Source organism: Ictalurus punctatus, chromosome 5 (genome assembly GCF_001660625.3).
Source record: "Ictalurus punctatus breed USDA103 chromosome 5, Coco_2.0, whole genome shotgun sequence".
Taxonomy (NCBI): domain Eukaryota; kingdom Metazoa; phylum Chordata; class Actinopteri; order Siluriformes; family Ictaluridae; genus Ictalurus; species Ictalurus punctatus.
This window is the reverse complement of record NC_030420.2, coordinates 23255961-23279377: the sequence shown is the minus strand read 5'-3', so window position 1 is coordinate 23279377 and position 23417 is coordinate 23255961. Positions and strand designations below refer to the sequence as shown.

Here is a 23417-nt window from a genome sequence, read left to right as displayed (position 1 = left end):
CATTATAAACTAATCATTAAGGTCTTTGTCATAATATGTGGGTGAGTCAAATTAAAGCCTTATTTATTTATTTTATTGTGTTGTTTATTGCAAATAGGTGTCACAAAAGTGCATCAGGCATAAAGCAGCAGTAGACCGAGCTATTGAAAACAATTTTTACCTTTGCACTAGAAATTTATAGACTTCTAAACTAGAAATTTACTCATTTGTAAGTTGCTTGGATAAAAGCATCTGCTAAATGAATAAATGTAATGTATTGTTTCTTTAATTTATGCACTTTTAAGGTTTTCATTTGACTCATGCTTACAGAATGCCATGTAACTGTTCCTGTAAAGCATGATGTACACTGTAAATGCTTTAACCTCAGTAGTCTCATGTGCATGTTTCATTTATGCTGTGTTTCAAATAATAATGTAACTTTTATGAATAAAATAACTGGAATATGTTATGTCTCATGGTCTATGTAATGACCCTTTTTTTTCAGTGATTCTACCATATCAGTACGTCTTAGTGGTGTATTGAATGCATTTTGATCCATTTCCATCATATTTAATGTCTATAAGCAACAGGCTTCAAATAACCACAAATAAATAAATAATAATTTATACGTCACCCTTTATGTATTGAACGGCAAAAAGTGTGATCATGTGATGCCTCAATGTCACCTGCAGGAACATGAGACCTATCAGACAAGAATGGCTTTCAGAGTCGGAACAATACGAGCATGTGCAGTTCTGTCCCATTTTTTACTTCAGTGCCCATGAATTCACCTCAATTTAACTTGAAACTTCCTGCCGCACCCTCTGTAGTGGCAGACTGTCACATGACCCAGAGAAATCGATGCCGGAAATCGGGTATTTTCATTCTTTTGGAAGATATAAGACGTGCTGTTGTAGTTGAAAGCAGGTCACTAGGCTAATTTTATGCCCTACAGTGGCTGCATGCTTGCGTGTTCATATGTAGGCCAGGGCAGTTATATAAGTGATATAAGACTGGGAGTTTTCAACAATTCAGACTGGGAGTTTTCAACAACCCATTCGCAGGACATGTACTGTAGGTCAAATGAATTAATGAGTTTATAATTTATAATAATGATAGTTTATAATATTTTGTGTTACTATTTGTTATTATCAGTAAAATTTAAGCAGTTTGTTAATTCATACTCTTTTCTAACATTAATTGATTTTGGAAATAGTATAGTGATAGTAATGCATGTTTTTATGAATGAAGCTTCGAAAATAGGTGTGTTTAGTAGTCTATATAAGGCAGTTGTGTAATGGAAATACGCCAGGGCGGGGGCAGTTTTCTATGTGGAACATGGGGAGCTTTGCTGTCTGGCCCCTAATCACGGCTTTGCCAGCAGACTGTCTGACTTTGAGCTCAGTCTGAACATTTCAACTAGAACACACAGGTGGGAGGTTAACCAGGCCAGGGGCATATCTTTACACCAAGCAACTGAATTAGAGCGCATATGCTTCCTGTCGATGTTCGGAACATGTGGTCTTTGTAATGTAGTGTAGTCTAGTGTAATTGTAATGTAGAGTCTGGCCTGTGTTCTTTGTTTTTATTTATTTATTTATTTTTTAAAGTGTTGGTTTCACAATTACAGTAAGCCCCCCCCCCCCCCCCCCCCTCAATAACACATAAAGTGGGGAAGATCTAGGATTTTCTTCATTTAAAATTGGAAATAAACAAGGTTTTATAATTTTGAAATATTTACAACAAAAGTAAATGTTCAATATCTTGTATCAGTATATTCAAGATTGTTCCAAATTTTAGGTCCTTATTTAAATGTAAGTAAATTTCTGATATTGATCAATTTAACTGCTTTGTATAAAAGGTCAGATTTTCCATCTTCTTTTATATATATTGCCTTCACAAATTAAACTGAGTGTAACCTAATCATGGGGTCACACACTTGACAGGTGGAAGCTCAAACCACCTAATGATGTTCAAATCCTTTACATGTGCTCCAGAGTCAAGGTGTACACAAACAGACAGTTGTTGGAGCCAAAAATATCTTTAAACCTCTTCACGTCCAGATGGGCAGCATGTGAAGAAAGCTGTGAATAGAATCTTCGGTCAGCTCTAAGATAAGACCACAGCTTACTAGAAATGTGGGGCTGTTTATAGAAAAGCTTTAGGATTTAAATCCTGCAAAAGGACAGTGTTGCACGTGCAGTCAGGTTTAGATATGCCCTGAATAGTCTGCATGTCAGTCTTTTCCAACTTGCTTGTCTGACTTTTACAGGCAGTACATCTATCTGACGCTAGAGGGTAGTGTTGTTACATGATGAATGCATGTCTATTGAGCGTGTAACCGTGGCGTACCAAGGACTGCTAAAGTGTGATTGCATAGTTGAAAGGCATACTAGTGCATGATACAGGGCCGGATTAGCCTGGCTTGCTTGGAAGTGCAGTCAGAATGTCTTTACAACCATGCATGCCGATGATACAAAAATGTCATATTTAGGAACTGCAGGCTCCATGCCATATGTTTTTGTTTAAGCTTTCTGCACAGCCATCCACAAGGATAACTGGGACAGTTCCTGTAGCTCAATACTATCTGGTAAATATACACCGGTCATAATTTAAGTGACTTTGATTAACCCCGAATAAAATTCAGCTGTTTCTGCAGCTGACTGCTGAAGCCATCTATTTTAGCAAAAAACAAAAACAACAACAAAAAACTGCAGGCCTTAGACAGCTGAAGATGAAAGAAATTCCCCCTTCCAGCACGAAGATCAACATTTTCCAATGGCCCAGTCAGAGCTAAGATCTAAATCCTATCAAAAACTTGTGGAATGACCTGAAGATATAGAGAGAGAGTGAGAGAGAGAGCGAGTGTCTGAATACATTTCCTCCCTATCACTTTAGTTTTTTATATTTATCTTTCATATATTTGTATATGTAATATTATATATCTTTTATAGACTTATGAATATCTACTTTATATTTGTAAGTACATTGTGTTCATTTGAAGTGGATATATGCACTGGAAGTATATTAAATAACAAAAACAAAAGGTCCAAAAACTTATATCCTCTCACTGTATACTGAATTAATGAAATGCATTCAAATCTGTTTCGGGATTTATAAAACTGCCCGTATTTTTTCACAATGGAAGAGAATTTGTCACAGGCTAACCTGTGTGTGTTTAACCCCCCCTCTAGATTTCTCCTTCAGTGCCTAGATGATCTTGACTCCAGTCTCCGGAAGCTCAATTCACGCCTTTTTGTTATCCGAGGTCAACCAGCCAACGTTTTCCCACAACTATTTAAGGTGAAATTCATTCATTGACAATTTACTAACCATTCCTATTCTTGAGAACCTATTCTTGAACTAGGCAATTTTCTTAAAGTTAAAAACCTGGTGGAAATTTTCTTTTGAGCCCTTCCTCTTTGCTTTTCACTCCTTCAGGAGTGGGAAATATCCAGGTTGACCTTTGAGTATGACTCAGAACCTTTTGGGAAGGAGCGGGATGCTGCCATTAAGAAGCTTGCAATGGAGGCTGGAGTAGAAGTCATTGTCAAGATCTCACATACTCTTTACAATCTGGACAAGTACGAACTGCTTTAATCCTTAGTTTTATTTAATGCTGGTTACCAGAATTGTAAATTATTTTGTAAATTATTTGCTGATTGAAAATTTCAGACATTCCCACTGGACAAACTGCCACTGAAGCACTATTCGGATGGGACTAGTTTTCCACGGGGACGTTAGAGAAATTCGTTTTTCACAGATATACTTTATGATTTTAATCCCATCCGAATCTGCAAAGTCTGTGTTTTTACTAATTCACTAAGGATGTAGATGTTTTTGCTACCCGATGAAGAAATAAAAAAAATAAAATCAACAAGAAGAGGCAAAATCACGTAACTTGTTAAGACTGACCCCTGTAATATCAGTGTCAGGTGATTACTCACCTTAATTTCTGCTATCAATTATATAAAGTTTTTATTATAATTTCAGTGGGTTTCTTATAAGCAACCAGTTCTATAAAATCAGGTGAAGTTTATTTTAGTAAGTTTTTTAAATAGCTAATTTTAATAAATTAAATTTAAGTCAATAAATTAAGAAATGTTACTACCTATGCACCCATCCAGAGCATGTGATCTTCTGCAACACCTAGATGTACAACACAGACACTCCCACCTCTGTAATAAACACGGAGATGTTAGTCTTGCCTGAATCCGTACATGGAATCACAGATGTTGGCTGATTAGAATTGATTGGAATTGTTGATTAGAGTTTTCTAATTAGAATTAGAAAACTAGTGTTTTCTCAATTTATTTGCTTTTTCCACTCTTTTTTTTTTTTTTTTACCCCCCCTAACAGAATCACTGAGTTGAATGGCGGCCAGCCACCCCTCACCTACAAGCGTTTCCAGACTCTGATCAGCCGTATGGACCCACCAGAGATGCCAGTAGAGACCCTGTCTAGCACCCTTATGGGCTGCTGTGTCACACCTGTATCTGATGACCATGGGGACAAATATGGCGTACCTTCTCTTGAAGAGCTGGGTGAGACGCCTGTGGTTTGTTTGTTTGTTTATTTATTTATTTATTTATTATTGTTTTTTTTTTTTTTTTTTACAAACTCTCTTCACAGTGAAATTAACAGCAGACCTGAAATTCTCCATTATAATAGTGTAAGTTATTTTTCCCAAGTGTAATTCAGAACTTTTCTTTTGTATTCTGGAGAAAAAAACAACTGGACATTAAATGGGTCTGAAACGAGATTGGCCATGATCATTGACTGCATACAGAAAACAAAACATGAAAACACCAGAAAAAGGATAAAGAATGTATTGAATACTTGAATATATTCAATACTATGTATTGGGACATATTCATAATCACTTTTAAGTTTTATCATTTTCATTTTTCAACAACAAAAACAGGATTCAACCTAGAACTGAACCAAGATGACTGTCTCCCCCAGTGACAGTCGATTGGCAATATTAACCTTAACTGGAAAAGGTGCATGGTGACTCCCAAGTAGCTATAGCACAGACTTCGAGAAATGGCACATCTCTAAATGGCCCATGATGAAAAGACACTCCTCACAGGGTGACACATATTACAGTAGGTCAGTGGTTTTCAAAGTGGGGGCCACCAGGGGGTGCCCAGAGGGCCTCAACAATTTGGTGTGAAAAATAAATAAATGTATGTTTTCTCTTTCTCACACTTGGACAACCACACACACACAATCAATTCCTAATGTAATGTAAAGATGTAAGATGTAATTATTGATTAAAAAAAAAGGGGGGGGGGGGTATATTCAGAAGTCTGTATTTTTATGTGTTTTAAAGACATCTTGCAAAAGTGGGTCAAATGTTAATGCCATTTGGGGGGCCTTGCCCTGGAAAAGTTTGGGAACCCCTGCAGTAGGGCATAAGGTCCACTTCTGGTCAGAGTGATATCCACCTGCCAATGAGATAACTTCTGCGTAGACAAGTCATACCCCCATAGCAAACAATCTTATCTGAAGTGATTGATAGCAGGAAGGCAGTTTTTAAAGACACCCACCTCAAGTCAACTTCACAAATAGGTTTATAAGGTTGAACATAAAGGGAGGTTTCACATGGGACTTCTAGTGACCAGATTCCTTTAGAAAGGCAGTAATATGCTATTGGACCTCAGGGAGATGCCATCCATGATGCTGTTTTGTGCTGTTAAAACTTCCACATACAGTACATTCAGAATAGATGGAGACTTGCTGATTTTCAGCAATGCCTGAAGAAAGGTCAATGTCCTAGGAACTGGAAAATGCATAGGGTCCAGCTGATAAGGTGAATACCAGTCAAGAAGAGTTGCCACCTGAGGGTATACATGGTCCATGTGCTAGAGGGTCTTGTATTCTGAAGCATTTTTGGGACTGTTAAATTTCAGACCATTGTTGACAATTCAGTCTGAGGACCCAGTCACATAGAAACAGGTGTCCTGGTTACAAATGGCAGATCTCCCCCTGTATCTAGGACAGCACATTCACTCAGGAAATAAGCTGAGTGAATGTTCTGATAACCATTGAAGGCAGCAGCGGGAATCATGTTCTTGCCAACCATCTTTAGGGCACAAGTACGGCATCTGTGCTCTAGTTGCTGAATCCAGCAACGAGTGCAAAAAATCAACTGTAGAGCTACCACCGAAGTGTAGACACCATTCTCCTGGATTAATATGCAGTCTTGACTGTGTCTGCAGCACCATTGCATGGTGAATTGCTGCATTGCATTTCACCTTAGATGAATTGCTGTGCATAATGTCAGTTGTGGTTAGGCACACATGAGGATATTCGGTGTAAGATGAAAAGTGTTGCACTGGTGGCTGACATATATCTGACTGTTAACATTGTCTTTTGTCTTAGCGGACCAGAACATGGCAATATATGAGAATCAACAAGAAAGACCAGGACCATTTGAGGGCCAGATATCCTTTACTGAGACAAGCAGGTTTCACTCTCGAGTTTGGGGTCCAGTTGCAGGCTGATGACCTGTTTCTGGAATTCCCCCAATTGAAGCAAACCTAAGGGAATTACCAATATTGGTAACGATAGTGTGATATTTGCTCTCTCTGGCATAAGGGGTGGCATGTCTGGTATGTCTGCTTTGGTGTGGGGAGCTCCTTTCGGAGTTTATGGTGAGCCTGAGTGCTGCAATGTGATAGAGGATGGTAGATGTATTCTGGAAGGTCTGATCCTTGGTGTTCCTTGGTGAGACACCGGAATTAGTCATCTCATTACAGCTGTGTCCAGATACATGTGGCCATCAGAGGAGACTATGCACCTTCCAAAACTTAGGACTGTAAATGCCTCACAAGGGAAGTTTTCACAAGGGGATCGTCATTGCGATCTGTAATCAGCACTGATGTATTGCTTCATTTGATGAAACCACCAACGACACAGCACAAGCATAAATAGCAGACATTATTCAAAAGGTTCTCTCAGAAGGTTGTTGCTTGACATGATCTCATTTGACATGTCATGATTACATTATGTATGAGCTACTCCACTATATTTGCTATATTTGTAAATAGGTGCTAATTATTTCATGTTTGTGTATAGGGTTTGACACAGAAGGACTTCCCTCTGCTGTGTGGCCAGGTGGGGAGACAGAAGCACTAACAAGGATTGAGAGACACCTAGAGAGAAAGGTACAGGAACACAGGCTGGGAAGAATGGGAAGCCTTGACTTAAGCAGTAGAATAACATTTGAAATTTAAGTCAGACTGTTCTTTTTCAGACAGATTAAATATATCACATTCATGTCATTGTTTGTAACTTATTTATTCCCTTTATTCCAGGCTTGGGTGGCCAACTTTGAGAGGCCAAGGATGAATGCCAACTCCCTGCTGGCCAGCCCCACAGGCCTGAGCCCTTACCTTCGCTTCGGCTGTCTCTCTTGTCGTCTCTTCTATTTCAAACTCACAGACCTCTACAGAAAGGTTGCCCCACATCTCTTCTAAGTTTATAAACAAACAGTATGGATGAAGTTTATATTATACTAAGTGGCATTTATTTTCTAATAAATCGTGAAAGGATAGAATTATTAGGTTTGTTTGGAGCTTGTGTATTTTTTTTAACCTTAGATTACTCTCAAGCTTGCCTATTAATAGAAACATAGAATATAGTTAAGTTTAGGATTCAAATTTATCAATCACTTTTTTTTCCTTTAGGTAAAGAAGACCAGCACCCCTCCCCTTTCCCTCTATGGCCAGCTGCTGTGGCGAGAATTTTTTTATACTGCTGCTACCACCAACCCGCGATTTGACAAGATGGAGGGCAACCCCATCTGTGTGCGCATTCCCTGGGATAAGAACCCAGAGGCACTGGCCAAATGGGCTGAGGCTAAGACTGGTTTCCCATGGATTGATGCCATCATGACCCAGCTGAGGCAGGAGGGCTGGATCCATCACTTGGCTCGTCATGCTGTGGCTTGCTTCCTCACCCGAGGAGACCTGTGGATCAGTTGGGAGGAGGGCATGAAGGTGCTTTGCACATTTAGGGAACTATATATATATATATATATATATATATATATATATATATATATATATATATATATATATATATAATGTGTACGTGTGTGTATATATATATATACATATATATATGTATATATATATGTATATGTGTGTGTGTGTGTGTGTGTGTGTGTATGTATATTTATTTATATAATGACAAAAAAGTCATTATTGCCCAAAAGTCTGAATTTACTGCCAAGACAATAACATTTTCCATGAATACAGTACCCTCCACTAATATTGGCACCCATGGAAAATATGAACATAGAAGGCTGTGAAAAATTGTCTATGTTTAATCGTCTATCTTTTGATATTTTATTCAGAAAATTCACGAAAAATATTCTAATCTACTGGATATCAAACAATTGCAAACACAGGTTTATCAAAAAAAACAATATTTGTTTAATAGGTGTGCAACAATTATTGTTATAATTTTTGTATTATTTTGACAATTTTTCATAACCTTCTTTGCTCATACTTACCAAGGGTGCCAATATTTTGTGGAGGGCACTGTATATTGATATATGAAGAAATTAAATACAGGTTAGTAATTGTAAGTCAATAATTTATTACTGAAAACCAACATTTTATAGCTGTTTATGAAAGTCACAGTATGAACCATCTGGTAACTTTTTTTTAAATAGTAATTTTGTAGGGCGCTATGGCAGTGCAGCAGGTCGAGGTAGAGATCCAGGGTGTGATCCTGATTTCTTGTGTTTGCATGTTTTCTTCATGTATGAGTTTCCTCTGGTCTCCTACTCCAAATTGCCCCTAGTTGTGAATGAGCATGCATGTATGTGATACATGGACTGGCATCCCATCAAGGGTGTATTCTAGTCTTACACTTGGTGTCCTGGGACAGATTCTGGATCCATTCTGTTTATAAAATATTGTTTTGTTTGAGAAAGACAGTGTAGTCCTTTCTTACATTCTATCCAGGGTTGTTTCCTTTGGAATTACTAGAGATTTCTGTGTGTCGTTGCAGAATATAAATAGCAATGTTATGGAATACCGTGACCTGCATAACCTGTAAAAGAACTCATGTTTGAGTCATGTGTCATGTTTGTCCTCATTCCCATTTTTCAAGGAGATGAGGAAGTGGATTCAAAGAAGGTACATTTTAAAAAGTATGTCTCAATTTCATTAAAGTGTGTTTATGCTTGTTCAAGAGCACAGTGAAGCTGCTATATGGGAAAGGATTAAGAGAGGACTGGCTGCATTGGCGGAAGAAAAAGCTTCTTTTTTTTCCACAAGAAGTTTTGCTGGAAACTCTGATGGCCTCACTAGTGGTATAGCCTGATGAAGCTCTGCTCTGTAAATCTGTGCTACATGCAGCGAGAATATTAGAGACTCTTAACAAGAGACACATTACCACAGTTGCTTCTGGACCTTATTGCCCATAACTGCACGTGCACTGGACATAAAAACCTACAGGCAGCACTCCAAGCAATGAAAGACATAACTGTAGCATACAGTAGATTGCACAGTGCAGGTGAGAGAAGTGGGCTGGGTCCTTGCAAAAATGCTCTGCAAAACCTGACCCTAGTAGCTGGACCATTCTTCAGGGCATTGAAATCATATAAATCTCTAACACTGACTAAAAGAAAGATCATGGCATCACCATGCTTCCAGGGCACAGTTCACCAAAAGTGTTGAGGGATCTTGGCATCATATCTAGAAATACGCAGTCGCTTACAGTTTCATCATCGACCACCACCAACACGGGTCCACACCACAAAGTTGTGAGACTCAAGTCCAGTACTAACTAGTCCAGTTGCTGCTAGAGAAACAGGCAATAGAGATGGTACACAGGCCAGAATGCCTAACTGTTCCCATACATACCCCCCCCCCCCCCCCCCCACCAGTCATGTAGAAAAACAAGTGGTGATGTCACATAGCAATGGCCTCGAAATAACCTCTGCTAGTGTTGACTGATGCATATGAGTGAGGATTGACAGCACCACAGTTTAACTACAAAGCTGATATAAAATCACAAGTGACATTAGGTGGGCAGATACATACCTTCTGTCTTAAGTGCTGTTTTTCTATTGGAAATTGACAAGAAAGGCCAGAGGACAAACATGACAAGAGGAGTTCCTTTTTAGGCTTTGCTATTTGCTGTAAGACTTTGCTATTTGCACTCAGCAAGGAATCAAGCACATTAGGATCTCCACTAATTCTAGAAGGAAATCACCCTTGTTATCCTGCAGTTAGTCATAGAACCATATCATTATGTTCTGCATAATATGGAGATTTTTATTTATTACTCCTGAATTAAAAATAGCAATTGGTAGTGGACACTGACTTGAAAACTACTGTCAGTGTAACATATTGGTGCAGTATCATCATGATCATTGTTCTTGGAAGCATTTTGTTGTTAATGGGATATATGACCATGTATTTCTTGCGGCATTTGGCTAGTCTATAATTGTAGCTGTGATCAACAGGTTTTTGAGGAGCTCCTACTGGATGCCGACTGGAGTGTGAACGCAGGCAGCTGGATGTGGCTCTCCTGCAGCTCATTCTTTCAGCAGTTCTTCCACTGCTACTGTCCAGTAGGGTTTGGTCGGCGCACTGACCCTAATGGGGACTTCATTAGGTTGGTAACATTAACCATACACGGCTAGGTAGTAAGTAACATTGACCGCTTCTGCAAGTGAAGAGCTTTTAATCCAGACCTTTCATTGGTTTGAGTCTCATTAGAAGTGAGTTACTGCTGTTGGAAAATCCTTGTCTTGGAAACGTAAAGATTAGAATATAAGTAGGATTGAGGACAGCTGTTTTCAGAAGCAGGGGTAAGTGAGTATTTTTAAGCAGTTAAGAATAGATAGATAGGGCATAGCTTTTTATACAGCCTGTAGCTTTTCCTTTTATTCTGTTAAATATTTTTCGGTAAGAGAGTATAAAGTATGGATATACTCCTCTGCTGAACATGCCTTTACTATCCTGTCACCTTACTTTTGCTAACATTTTTATACTATTTTAATTTCTTCAGCAAATGCATTATGTGTCATTAACAGAATAGCTTAAAGTCTATTTGTGATCTGATTATTTGTTGTCTTCTTGGGAATTGAGTGAAAATTTCAGTTTTTCCTTTCCCCTTTGTAAAATGTGGTTGATTGCTTTTAAGACAAAAGCCATTCTTAGCCAAAGCGTTTGGAAGCCTGTTAGCTGTGATTCAGGTTGAAGTTTGATGCTTTTTCTCTGGGCAATGCAGTAGCCTGTTCTTTAGCTCGGTAGCGTCTTGTTTCATCAAAAGGGATTTTAACCGCTTGGTAAGGAATTGCTAAGCCCGGCCTGCATTTAATACCTAGCCAGCTCCAATGCATTTCCAAGAGGGCATGATGGGAGGCGGGGTCCAAAGCCAGGGATAACAACACTCCTATCTAGCTTTGGGCAACTCCCCTTTAACATACTCTTTATGAAATGTTTAGTAGTGCTCTTGGTGTTAAATGGAGCCCTGCCTGTGCAAGAGAACAATAACAATGTAATGGTTTTTTTCCTTGGCCTTATCACCAAGCGAACTTGCTGAGAGCACAGTTTATGCTCACATGCTGAGACTCCATTACGTGTTTGAACAGGTGCATGTAGTAGCCTTCCCCAAAACACTGATTGCCCTCTGTAAGTATTACTTGTTTTGTTAATTTCCATCCCTTGTCCAGGCAGGATATGAATGTTCCTGGCAAAAGGGTTTTGGTCCCTTTTGGCAAAACAAGGGGGCCACCCAGCAGCTGAGGACAGTATACTGTGTTGCTCGTTTGACGGCTAGCAAGTTTCTCTGCCTTGGCTTGGGATCACTGTTGTCTCAAATGCGATCAGTAGCAGTGCGAGGGGCAGGGAATAAACCTGAACCTCTTACTCAACCCCGAATTTCAGTTGGGCAGAGCGGGTGGGTTAGGAGTGGGGAGGTGCTTGATTGGATGGATCTGGCGGACACTAAGAGGGTGGGAAGGGTTGGTCACTGCCTCTGCTTTCTAACGCGTGTTATAGTAGGAATCTCTGTAGTGTCTCAGGACAGGCAGAAACTGTTGGTTTATACTGCGTCCGCCTGTCCGCAAGCATTGTGGTGACATCGACCACCTTCTGTCCAGGCTCTGGTAAGGTGGAACTTGTAGGTAGGTGGCCTTTCTCTGTCCTGGGACCAGAAGAAAAACTTCCATTGAGCCACACGTTCTGAATTCCAATAGGGCTTTATTGATGTGCTCTGTACTGTTGGCTGGTTCCTTATAGTTGCGTGGTGACGTGCATTAGAATTATAACATGGCAATGATCTGTAACTCAGTCACACTGTGTGCACAGAATGTACTTAAAGCAACAGTGTTTGCCCTAATTCTCCAAAATCAGCACTTTGATTATTTTTTCAGTATTACAAACATGTATTTATTCATAGTTTTAAAACATAGAGTTGAGTTGAATTTAGTCTATTTTATGCATCAGTTCCTGTGTAGCAGTGAATGCTCTGATATATGAAGCACATGATTAGAGAAAATATTGCAATATTGCATAATAATACTAAATCCATCTTTTCTGTAATGGGAACCTGACAACCACCACACACAGCCTCTCCTGTATCTATGATGAGACTCTGCGGTTTAATCTCTCCTTGTTCTTCCAGACGCTATTTACCTATTCTTCGAGGTTTTCCGGCCAAGTATATCTACGATCCGTGGAACGCCCCGGATTCAGTGCAAGCTGCAGCAAAGTGCATCATTGGAGTCCATTACCCAAAGCCCATGGTGAACCATGCAGAAGCCAGTCGCCTTAACATTGAGAGGATGAAGCAGATCTACCAGCAACTCTCCCGCTATAGAGGACTAGGTAAGATTTTGGCCATAAGCTCTGTCTTGGTGGTTTCAGTAATTTATGTTCAATGATGGATGAAGCATTTTGCAAAGAACTGAAAATGTCTAATGAGATTAAATATGATTTTTTTGGTTGTTAGTCACCAGCCACAGTTAATCACTAGTACACAGGTTCACATTGTATGCACAAAAGACCCTAGCCACTGAATTGACCATGCCCACCAGTACAAGTAGTTTCTACAACAGCTGTAATTAGTGTTGTTTTATTGTTGTTGTTTTTTTGTGCGCAAATGTATGCAAATTTTGTTAGTTCTGTTTGACTTCACAACTCTGCTCACTGATTTGTTCCACAACGTCTACTTCATGATTTGGCAAACTTGATGTCTGTGTGTATGCAGTAGCCTACCTAAACTTAAATAGAATTTGTATACTCCTGCAGATTAAACATTTTAATATCTTTGTATTGAACAGTCCTGATATATCTTTTTGATTCATCAACGCAATATAACATACTGTATCACTGAACTAGTGATGGCCTTTGTCATTTAAAATATTTCCTGTGTGAGAGAGAGAGGCTTATAAGCCTAAAAGATTTGGTCTGGACAGTTTGGTTTTGATAAAATGGCAAAAATTGGAAATCAACATTTAATAATGTTTATTATTATTGCCTTTGATTTTAATAATGGGCAGCTTGACATCTGTTCTTCATTGCAGGACTTCTGGCCTCAGTGCCATCTACGCACAACGGGAACGGGAACGGGATGGCCTACTCTCCAGGAGAACAGCAGTCTGGGAACAACACACCAGGTGACAGTCAACGTTCATTATTTTCCTTGAAGTTCCCTCTACATAATGTGCTGATTGGTTCCATGGTGATTCCCATCTACTCTTAAATGCTTCTACTACTGAAGAGTTAAATTACACAACCTCTGCAGGAAAACTATTTTTTTTAAATTAATTTTTCTGCAAATATTAATTCAGTTATTTTATATTTGATGGACTTAAAAAATAGAAAATTTTAAAATAGTAATTGTGGCATGTGCAAACATTTGGACAGCCTACCAAGGCAGTACTTGAAACACCCGCTTTGGCAGATATCACAGCTTGCAGATACTTTTTGTAGCCGGCTAGGAATTCTTTATATTATTGTTTAACACATTTTCACTCACTCGTCCTTGCAGAAGGCTTCTAGTTCTGAGACATTTTTGGGCCGTCTTGCATGCACAGCATGTTTATGATCTATCTACATATTTTCAATGGGACTGTGAGGTCCTTCAAAAGTTTCTTGATGTAGTTCATGTTATGTTTTGAGGTGTGTTTTGAATAATTGTGCTGTTGTAGAAACCACCCCATTCTTCATAATTGGCAAGGTGTTCTTTTAATCAAAAGCTGCTTGTTTTTTTCTCCAACATACACTTGGTGATTGTGGCCAAGTAGTTCCATTTTTACCTCTTCAGTCCACAGCACTTGTTTCCAGAATGTCTCTGGCTTATCTAGATGTGACTCTTCCATGCACATCACATTAGTGGAGCACCACCATTCCTGTGTCAGCTTCATATGGGGGTTTGTTTTGTATTTCTTCCCAGCAGAAAAGGCAGTTATTTCTGAAGTTTTCTTGTGTTCTACAGTATCCCTCAACTGCCATTTCTTCATGACATCTTGGACAGTGGAAAATGTGAGCTGGAAGTGCTTTGATATCTTTTTATAGCCTTTCCCTGCATTGTAGGCAGCAATTAGCATCATATTCAGATCCTCAGTCAGCTGCTTAGAAGAACACATGGTTGTTCAGTGTTAGCACAAGGTTTGAAAATAATTTATAATTGTTATTATTAATGACAATTCTTGACCTGCCTTAATGCATAAATTAAGTCCTAAAGAGTAAATAAAGTTCTGAGACTTTACAACTGGAGGAATATCCACACTTCAATACATGCCATAATTACTGAATTATTTTTTTCTATTTTTAAGGTAATCAAATATAAAGTAACCATGCATTAATAATTGCAGCTGTTGTGGTGATTTATTGATTTTTCTTCACTTTAGTGTGCCTAAACTTTTGCATACAACTGTATCAGTTGATTTTAAGAAAGAGACCTGACCGAGTTTGACCACTATAGGGCAGTCTACAGAGTCATCATGTGTTTGGCCACTGAAGGGCAGTCTGTAGTCTCTTGTGGTTTTCTTATACCACAAATTTGAGTGGGATAACTATACATAATATAGCATTGTCTTTCTTTAAATGTCCACCAGTGCTTTTATTCCTTTTAGAGCTTTTGTATTGAAATGGAAGTCTGTGGAATTTAAGTGGTTCTGGTAAATGCAGTCATTTGAGGTTTTACTATATATATCATGATGAAATAAATGCTTTGTGAGATACAGTATGCATGGTGAATGTTCCCAGTTTGAGTCGAGACCAAGTCCTTAACCAATCGAGTCCATGTCCAAAAGGGGCCAAGTTGGACTCAAGTCCGAGTCCTTAATGGCCAAGTCCAGAAAGTAATTAAATTTAAAGAAAGATTTGAAATTGCAATTGTAAACTCACCACTGAGTTATTAAATTAATATCTTAACCTTCACAAACCAATTGCAATATAAATGTAATTAAAAAAAAATACCACTATTACATCCTGCCATTTCCAATTAATATTTTTTTCATGTCATCAGCACCTCAACTAGTTTCCTATCCAAAAATGGTTTCAAAGAAAAAAGGGATTTAGAGGTATATGTAGAACTTTTATTATATTACAAGTGCATGTTATTTTTTTAACAGTTTATAACTGCTTTGTTATTGTATCACACTATATTGTGTGCTACAGTTCGAGTTTCATTTATTTAGTTTTTTTTTGTTGTTTCATTCATTTAGAACATTTCAATTATTTGATACCTCTCGCCCACAGTTATATAGGCTGAGAGAGAGAGAGAGAGAGAGAGAGAGAGAGAGAGTGAGAGAGAGTAGAGTTGCATTTCACAGCATGTCAATAACAACAAGCTTCATGCTTTATTACTGCTTTTAATCTGTCTATGAATGACAAACATATCATTTCTGAACACAGCTCTGTTCTCATAACTTTTTTTTTTTTTTCATTTTAATTCCTAAAATAAAAATAAAAATCCCTATCAGCAGGGTTTATGATATTTACTAAATTAAGAAGTACATTTCACATTTTACGTGAAATTCAAGACTGGAATCACCAAATGCTAATGTTTAGTGGTGGGCAGTATGACTAAAATCTTATTTCACAATAACAATACGTTTTCTCAGGTAGGTCTATCGGTAGTATTCAAGTAAGAAATACTACAGAAACTGAATAAAGCAATGAAATGTAAAATAAAATAGACTTCACTGTATGACACATACAGTGATTCCTGTTAAATTTACTGAAGTTATTCAGTCAAATGAGTGCGTGAGTAATTTTTCTCTTTGTCTTTTGTTGTTTAACATTAATGACACAGACAGCAGCAGGTTTATTAGACTGCTGTGACTTTAAGACCTAATGCACAGATCCAGTATGCTGTATTGACACACCTCAGATTTTTTCCGCAACTGTTTAAATTCACTTAACACATAACTGACTTTACATGAATACTCTTTCAGACCTGCATTTTGACGTGTGTGTATTCATTTTATCGTCCAAGCATAATAAGCTGCTAAAGAGAACTCAGTTCAGTACTCGCACGATGAGGCAGCTTTCTGTGCGTGGGTTTCAAGTGTGTGCACACAGAAAGCCCCCTGGTCAGGCTGGGAGACCTTCATTAATTTCTTATCTTAATTTTATGTTATTTATTTTTTATCTCTCTTTTCCTGTTACACATGACACGGACTCGAGTCCAAAACGTCAGTCCGTGTCAAGTTCTAGTACAAATTTACCTGAGTACGTGACAAGTCAGGGTTCGTTCATAATTGAACTCAATTCCGTGTCCAGGATCGAGTACCCCAACTCTACTATGCAGTGCTTAATTAGCTACCTACAGTGGATATTAAAAGTCTACACACCGCTGTTACAATGGCACGTTTTTGTGATTGAATGAAAAATTAAACCAAGATAAAGCATGTCAGAACATCTCCCACCCTCCATGTGAAATTACAATGTATGTAAAGTGAATGAAAAACAATCAGAAACATTTTAGGGGAAAAAAAAAAAAAAAAGTTACAATAACCTGGTTGCATAAGTGTGCACACCCTTTTATAACTGGGGATAATCATAAACACATGAAATTATTTTGATTAACTCCAAATAACTCCAAATCTTGGCATCTTCTTGGGTTCATCTGACTGGTAAAGCCATGGTCTGCGAAAAGATTACAAAGTTTGTATAGGGTCTCACTTTTGAAAGGAATCGATCAGGAGAGGGTACAAAAAATTTCCAAAACATTAAATGTGCCATGGAATACTGTGAAGGCCATCATTAAAAACCTGAGAAAATGGAGCACCACAGAGTCATTATCAAGAACAGAACGTACCTTTAATATTGATAAAGGGACGGGACCAAAATTTACTTAAAGGAGCTGCAGAAATATCTGACAAGTACTGGTTAATCTCTACATTTGATAACAATTTCTCGTATTCTTCACATGTCTGGGCTATGGAGTAGGGTGGTGAGACGGAAACCCTGTCTCCCAAAAAACAGCCCAACTAAATCACCCCAAGCCATGTGGCAATGGTGTGATGACAACAATTCCAAAAGATAGAATAATAAAGGTATGTTTGGTACAAAAAAAGAACATCACCAAAAGAACTGCTTTTGCTAAAACACAACAACCTGATGCACACTTCCAGATCAACAAAGGAATGGCTTCACCAAAACAGGATCAAGGTTTTGGAAGTCCAAATCTAAATTAAAGAGAAAATCTATGGAGTGACCTGAAGAGATGTCCAGCCAGTTTGAGATAGATTGCATTTGCAAGGAGGACTGGCAAAATATTGCTAAGTCAAGTTGTGCCAAACTGATTGACTCTTACCCAAAAATATTGAATGGCATGATGAAATCTAAAGGTGCTTCAACTAGGCATTAGTTTATGAGTATGCACACTTATGCAGCCAGATTATTGTTTCATTTTTTTTCCCTAAATTTTTTTTGTTTTTTTTAAATAAAGTTTTTCACCTTGATTTATAGGTTGCAATTTCACAATAAAGGTAGAAACGGTTCTATCATGATTTTTCTTCTGTTTTCTTTACATCACAAAATCCTGCCAGTTTAACAGGGGTGTGTAGACTTTATATCCGTTATATCTGAGAAGCTGTTTTAGCGAGTTAGTAACTATTACATTACCTCATGATTAATGAGGCCTATTGGACATGCACCATTAATAAATTAAGGATTGATCCAATGCTTACTGGACTTATAAAATATAGTATGGTGTCACCACACACATTTTAATATCAAAATGAAGTATGCCTGGTTTAATTGGAAAACTATTAATAAGAATTTCAAGTAGTATTTTGCTACTGTGCCTATCACTGTGCATGTCACTACCTGTTACCCTTCAGAGAAGTTCCTTCTACTTTCACAGGTGAAGGTGAAGTACATTTAGATGGATAGAGAAAATTATAGCTGTCATTCCTTGCATTCTTCGAACATGGAAGGGCGAAAGCCAAGACCATCTGACCTAGCCTGAATGAACTTCCTTTTAAAGCTTACCACTGGATCCCTTTATACCCTACACTATCAAATGGTCTTAGGGCCCTGTTGTTCCAAGAATAACACAGTTTACATATAGATGTAGATTCTGGAACTTAAAAAGGCCCACAAGATACAACTTCGTTTGGCTTGAAAAAAAATAAGAAGCATAAAGAAGAAGTTACCCAGAACTCCAGCCCATGCTAGGAGTTCTCTTCATTTAGAATTTCACAGTCACCCCTGTACTATTTGAAGAAGTGGTCACTCAAAATATTTATCTAATAACTGAAATTTGAGAGAAAGGTCATTCCTGAATTGTCACCTATGTCCTGTTCCTAATTTCCCCCAAAATATCTTTCTTCCCTTTACAGTTCCACAATCACTGCCCATTCATCATTATCATGATCATTATCATTATCAATTAAAGGTGTGATCTGCTCTTGCAAAATGTATATGACTTTGTGGAAAAAGAAGTCTAATACAAGAGAAGCAATGCTTATCAGTTGTTTTCTTTCAATTCTAAGTACTTACCTTTATGTAACTTGCACTGTGATAGCACCGGCCATGTCAGGCAGCTCTGTTGCCAGTGGTAACTGGAGTGGAAGTATTCTGCTGAACTTTGACAGTGAGGAGCACCAGGGAGTAAGCAGAATGCAGCAGCAACAAAGGCTAGGTGAGACTGAAACTATGAATTGTTTCAGTTTGAGATGGCTTGTCATGATTATCATATGATCCAAAGTAAATGGTATCATAATGGGACAATATTCTCATTGAGCACTTTATTAGGAACACTACACTAATACTGGGTAGGGGCCTCCCTTTGCTATCAAAACAGCCTCAATTCTTCATGGAATGATTTCCACAATATGTTTGAAACTCTGGTCCATGTTGACATGATTGCATTATGTAAATCCTACAGATTTTTCAGGTGCACTTTCATGCTACGATTCTCCTGTTCTGCCATATCCCACATGGTGCATTATCATCATGCTGGATGTAGCCATTATAAGATGGATAAATTGTGGACATCAAGTCATGCACATGGTCAGCAACAATATTCAAATAGGCTGTTGCATTCATGTGCTGATTAACAGGCCGAAAGTGTGCTAAGAAAACATTCCCCATACCATTATACCACCTCCACCAGCAGGGTTGGGTCCATGCTGGGTCCATGGATTCATGCTGTTGGCACCAAATGCATGCTCAAAAGGATTACATAAAGTGTAGTACCAATACAATAGATTCAGTGGACAGTGCACTACATACTACAAAGGTAATAGGACCAGCATGATAGTGTACTGGCTGAAGATTACAAAAACTATTTAACTGTTAACTACCAAACAATAAATAGCAACAAAACAGGGTAAAACGGTAACATCAAAGTCTAAAATAAAGTAATAAGCCACAAGAAGGTGTTTTAGTGATTTTATCATTGTTTAAAAAAAAACCAAAAACCTTACCTGTGATAAAAACGATCCAATAAAATCCCATGTTAAAAAAAAAGAATTCATAGGGTTTTTTTTTTAAAATAACTAAATTTTTAATAAGAATTTAATAATTAATTTATTCATAATGATATTCACAATAAACAATTCTTTAACTATGCAATATAGGCTGTTAACAGTAAGCTTTTTTGGTAAGCAAAAAAAAACAGGCAAAGATGCTTGCTGCATTAATACAGAATTCAGTTATTGTGATGTGGTTACAGGTGTGCATACAGTGAGGATTTTACAGCTTCAAACACAGCTCAGCCAATCAGACCTTCGAACCAAAACTGTTCCTGTTTTATAACAAAGCAATGTAACTTATTTTGATCCAGTAACATACCTACTTCTCTGTTTACTCTGTTTTCATCAGTGACCTTCTTCTCTTTTCTGTTTCAGGACGTGTCCTTCACATAGCAGGACGTGCCACATGTAAAAGGGAACGAGAATCGGAACGAGACACTGAAGGAGATGACACACTCACCACCTCTCACAAGCTACAGCGACAAATAGCAGAGACCACTACTGTGCATGGCAACCAACCTGGTATGGTAAATGATAATAACATCAGCTAATAAGAATTTAACATCAGCTAATCTCATAGTCATAATGAGCCACATCTATGTGACATGTCTTTAACAGCTGGATTGTTTGCCATTTGTTTTTCAGAAGAGCTAGCTGGACATATCAAACTAAAGTGACCATAGAAGCAAGCACTGGTTTTAATATGAAGACTTTTTATTTGTTTTTGAAGGAATTGGGAATTGGATTGCTGGGCCATATGGTTTAGAATTAATAGCCTGAATGATCAATTATAAAGAAGGTGAATGAAACTGGTCCTTTCTCTTTCAACACAATTATATATTTATTTTTTTGTTGGCAATATTTTTGTCATTTAATGCAGGTAAATACTATTTTTTCCAGGAAAAAAAACTGCTACTGTCACTATAGTATTTTGTAAATTTGGAAACCTTTTATATCAAGAAAAATATAAAAGGCATCAGATCTTTGCAGCAGCCAGTGTATTTGAATATTTATATGCATTACTGAGAGTCTTAGTAGCGCATGTGTTATCTACAATTGATTGCAAAAGTTTGCATACCTTTACTTTTAAATAATAAAACCAACAATGCAACATTTATTGTCTTGCTATTAATAGTGAGGAATTTCAAAATGGCATTTCAGAATGTGATGTGAATGTGTTATTGTTGTTTCTGTTATTCCGCTTGCCTCTAAGGACTTTTTCATGATTTTTGTTAATCACTCACAAAAAGTATTTTTTTAAAGAATATTTTTCCACTTTTTGGTCATGATTTTGTGTCTCTATTTTTTCCATTTCCATTTTCAATTTCATACTGTTCACCAGCTCAGGTAAAGGTCAGTTTTACGGCTTTTCCCCCCCTAATTCTGCTGACTATTGACTCACAAATTTGTGAGCCTGTTTGAAATTTTCATGATATAAATAAGGCCGAACAAAGTAAATGTGTTGACTGCTTATTGAGGTACATTAAAATAAATCAGAACATGTAATTGGGGTGCAGACTTTTGGACTTCCTAGTAAAGATAACTTAGTTACTATAATGCTATATTATAAAAGGCATTCAGTTGGATAGCATGAAAAAGCATGAAGAAGTCCTGTTCTGTAAACAGAGGTAGATTTTTTTTTTTCACCCATAAAATGAGGGATGCAAACTTTTGCACTCATGTATATTGAACAATATCAGTTTGTCACAATTTTCTCATTTTTAAAGCCATATTATCCCGTATTTCATATTTGTAAGATAATCCATACTTATATTAATGCCATTTTGTTAATTTATGGGAAAAAAAAGTCCTGGACTCTAGTATGGTAAATAATATAAATTTGTTTTTAGATTCTCATGGTAATATTGATTTAATTAGAAGTGCCCATTTCTTTTATTTAGGATTAAATGAGCATCAACACATTATAGAGTGCTTCACGGTGGTCTATAGATAAACAAACATTGTAAGTCAGTTTTCCTTAAGAATTATTTAAAAATTCTGTTTTGTTTTATTTTATTTTATTTTTTATGATTTAGACCTCCTGGTCTGACCTCACAGCCATCAAATGCCTAAAGCACAACGAAATGCTGTTAAAAAATGGGGGTAACTGGAGAAGATGCTCATACCAGCTATTCATCATAATACAGATGCGTAAAATACGTGATTTTAATGTTGTACATACATCTAGTTTTATAGTTGTGCATTAGCACCCTTTTGTTACCCCCTTTCTTTTTTTTGCCCCTCTCTCATTACTGTAAATCTGCTCTGCTTGAACAAGTGTGGAGGCATTCCAAAGGTGAACATGATTATTTTCCTCCTGCTGATAGTTTGTTTGGTTTGTTTTTTGTTTTTTTTACACTGTAAGTTGTGTTCCATCAAATCACACATGTGAAGCATCAAATTCAGCAGCAGTATTTATTGTAAGGGAGATGAGATTTTTTTTTCTTTTTATGTTTTAATATCACAAAAGATGTAAAACCCAACATATACTACAGCTATTTCCAAAGGCTTTTTTTCTGCACATACCAAAATACCTAAAGAGTAGAAATCACTAAAACTTCTATGTACAAAATCACAGAACAAAACTTTCCGTTTGAGCAAATGATTTATATACCTAAAGCATCATTTTTGAAAGCACTCAAAGTGCATAATTGGGCATTGTGCTTCTCTTAACTGATCTATGTATCTAATTGCTACTGATTTATATATATATATATATATATATATATATATATATATATATATTTTTTTTTTTTTTTTGCTGGTCAAATGACCAACATCAGTCTTAAAGCTGTTACATCTACATAAACGTTTACAGTGTCACCAGTCCAGGTGCTAGTAAGAGTTCTTTCTCTAGAATGTAAATATTAGACCATAAACCTTATACCTGTGTGTGCAGTGATTAATCAATGGTAATTGATGCATAATTTGCTGAATTTGTGTTTGTGCTGTTCTGACTGCTATTGGTGTAGCTGCATCTGTACTGCGATTAGTGTAGAAGAAGGACTGTTACTACCATGTGTAAGGATTGGCGTAACTTTTGAATGTTGAGAGTGCTTTTTAACTCTAATTCCTGTGTGCTGTTGTAGTTATCTGTATTTGTCACCGCGAAATAAGAGAAGTCTTTTTTCCTCTACTTGGATTTGTTTTGTTAATTTTATTTCCTTTCGGTGAAATGTGTTTGATTTGACACTTTATACCCATCCTCCAGTCTTTAAAAATGAGGTTGAAGACAGAAGTAAAGTGTTGAACCATTATTATTATTATCATTTTTTATGTATATATTATATATTGTGACTAAACTTTCTCACTTATCTTCAGTAACCACTTTATCCAGGTCAGGGTCAAAGGGGATCCCGAGCCTATCTCGGGAAAGCTAGGCCCACAGCAGAAATACACCCTGGATGGGATGCCAGCCGGCCGCAAGGCACCATAAACACACACATTCACACACCCATTCGCATTTGAG

The 23417-nt window shown here is 37.4% G+C and overlaps 1 protein-coding gene across 3 annotated transcripts in view; it reads left to right on the top strand.

Annotated features, from left to right (window-relative positions):
- The window catches only part of cry3a (cryptochrome circadian regulator 3a), a 29157-nt gene extending 5952 nt beyond the window's left edge, over positions 1–23205 (top strand). For 2 of the 3 annotated variants that reach the window (XM_053680338.1, XM_053680341.1), the window contains 12 exons: positions 3174–3282; positions 3421–3563; positions 4339–4523; positions 7063–7151; positions 7302–7442; positions 7674–7985; positions 10469–10620; positions 12637–12839; positions 13538–13630; positions 18997–19113; positions 20324–20470; positions 20594–23205. In XM_053680338.1, coding sequence (XP_053536313.1) covers positions 3174–3282; positions 3421–3563; positions 4339–4523; positions 7063–7151; positions 7302–7442; positions 7674–7985; positions 10469–10620; positions 12637–12839; positions 13538–13630; positions 18997–19113; positions 20324–20470; positions 20594–20625 — 1723 coding nt within the window. In that variant the 3' untranslated portion in view covers positions 20626–23205. The remainder of the gene's footprint in view (positions 1–3173; positions 3283–3420; positions 3564–4338; positions 4524–7062; positions 7152–7301; positions 7443–7673; positions 7986–10468; positions 10621–12636; positions 12840–13537; positions 13631–18996; positions 19114–20323; positions 20471–20593) is intronic. The other variant, XM_053680339.1, reaches the window with a different exon arrangement.
- Positions 23206–23417: the final 212 nt, after the last annotated feature.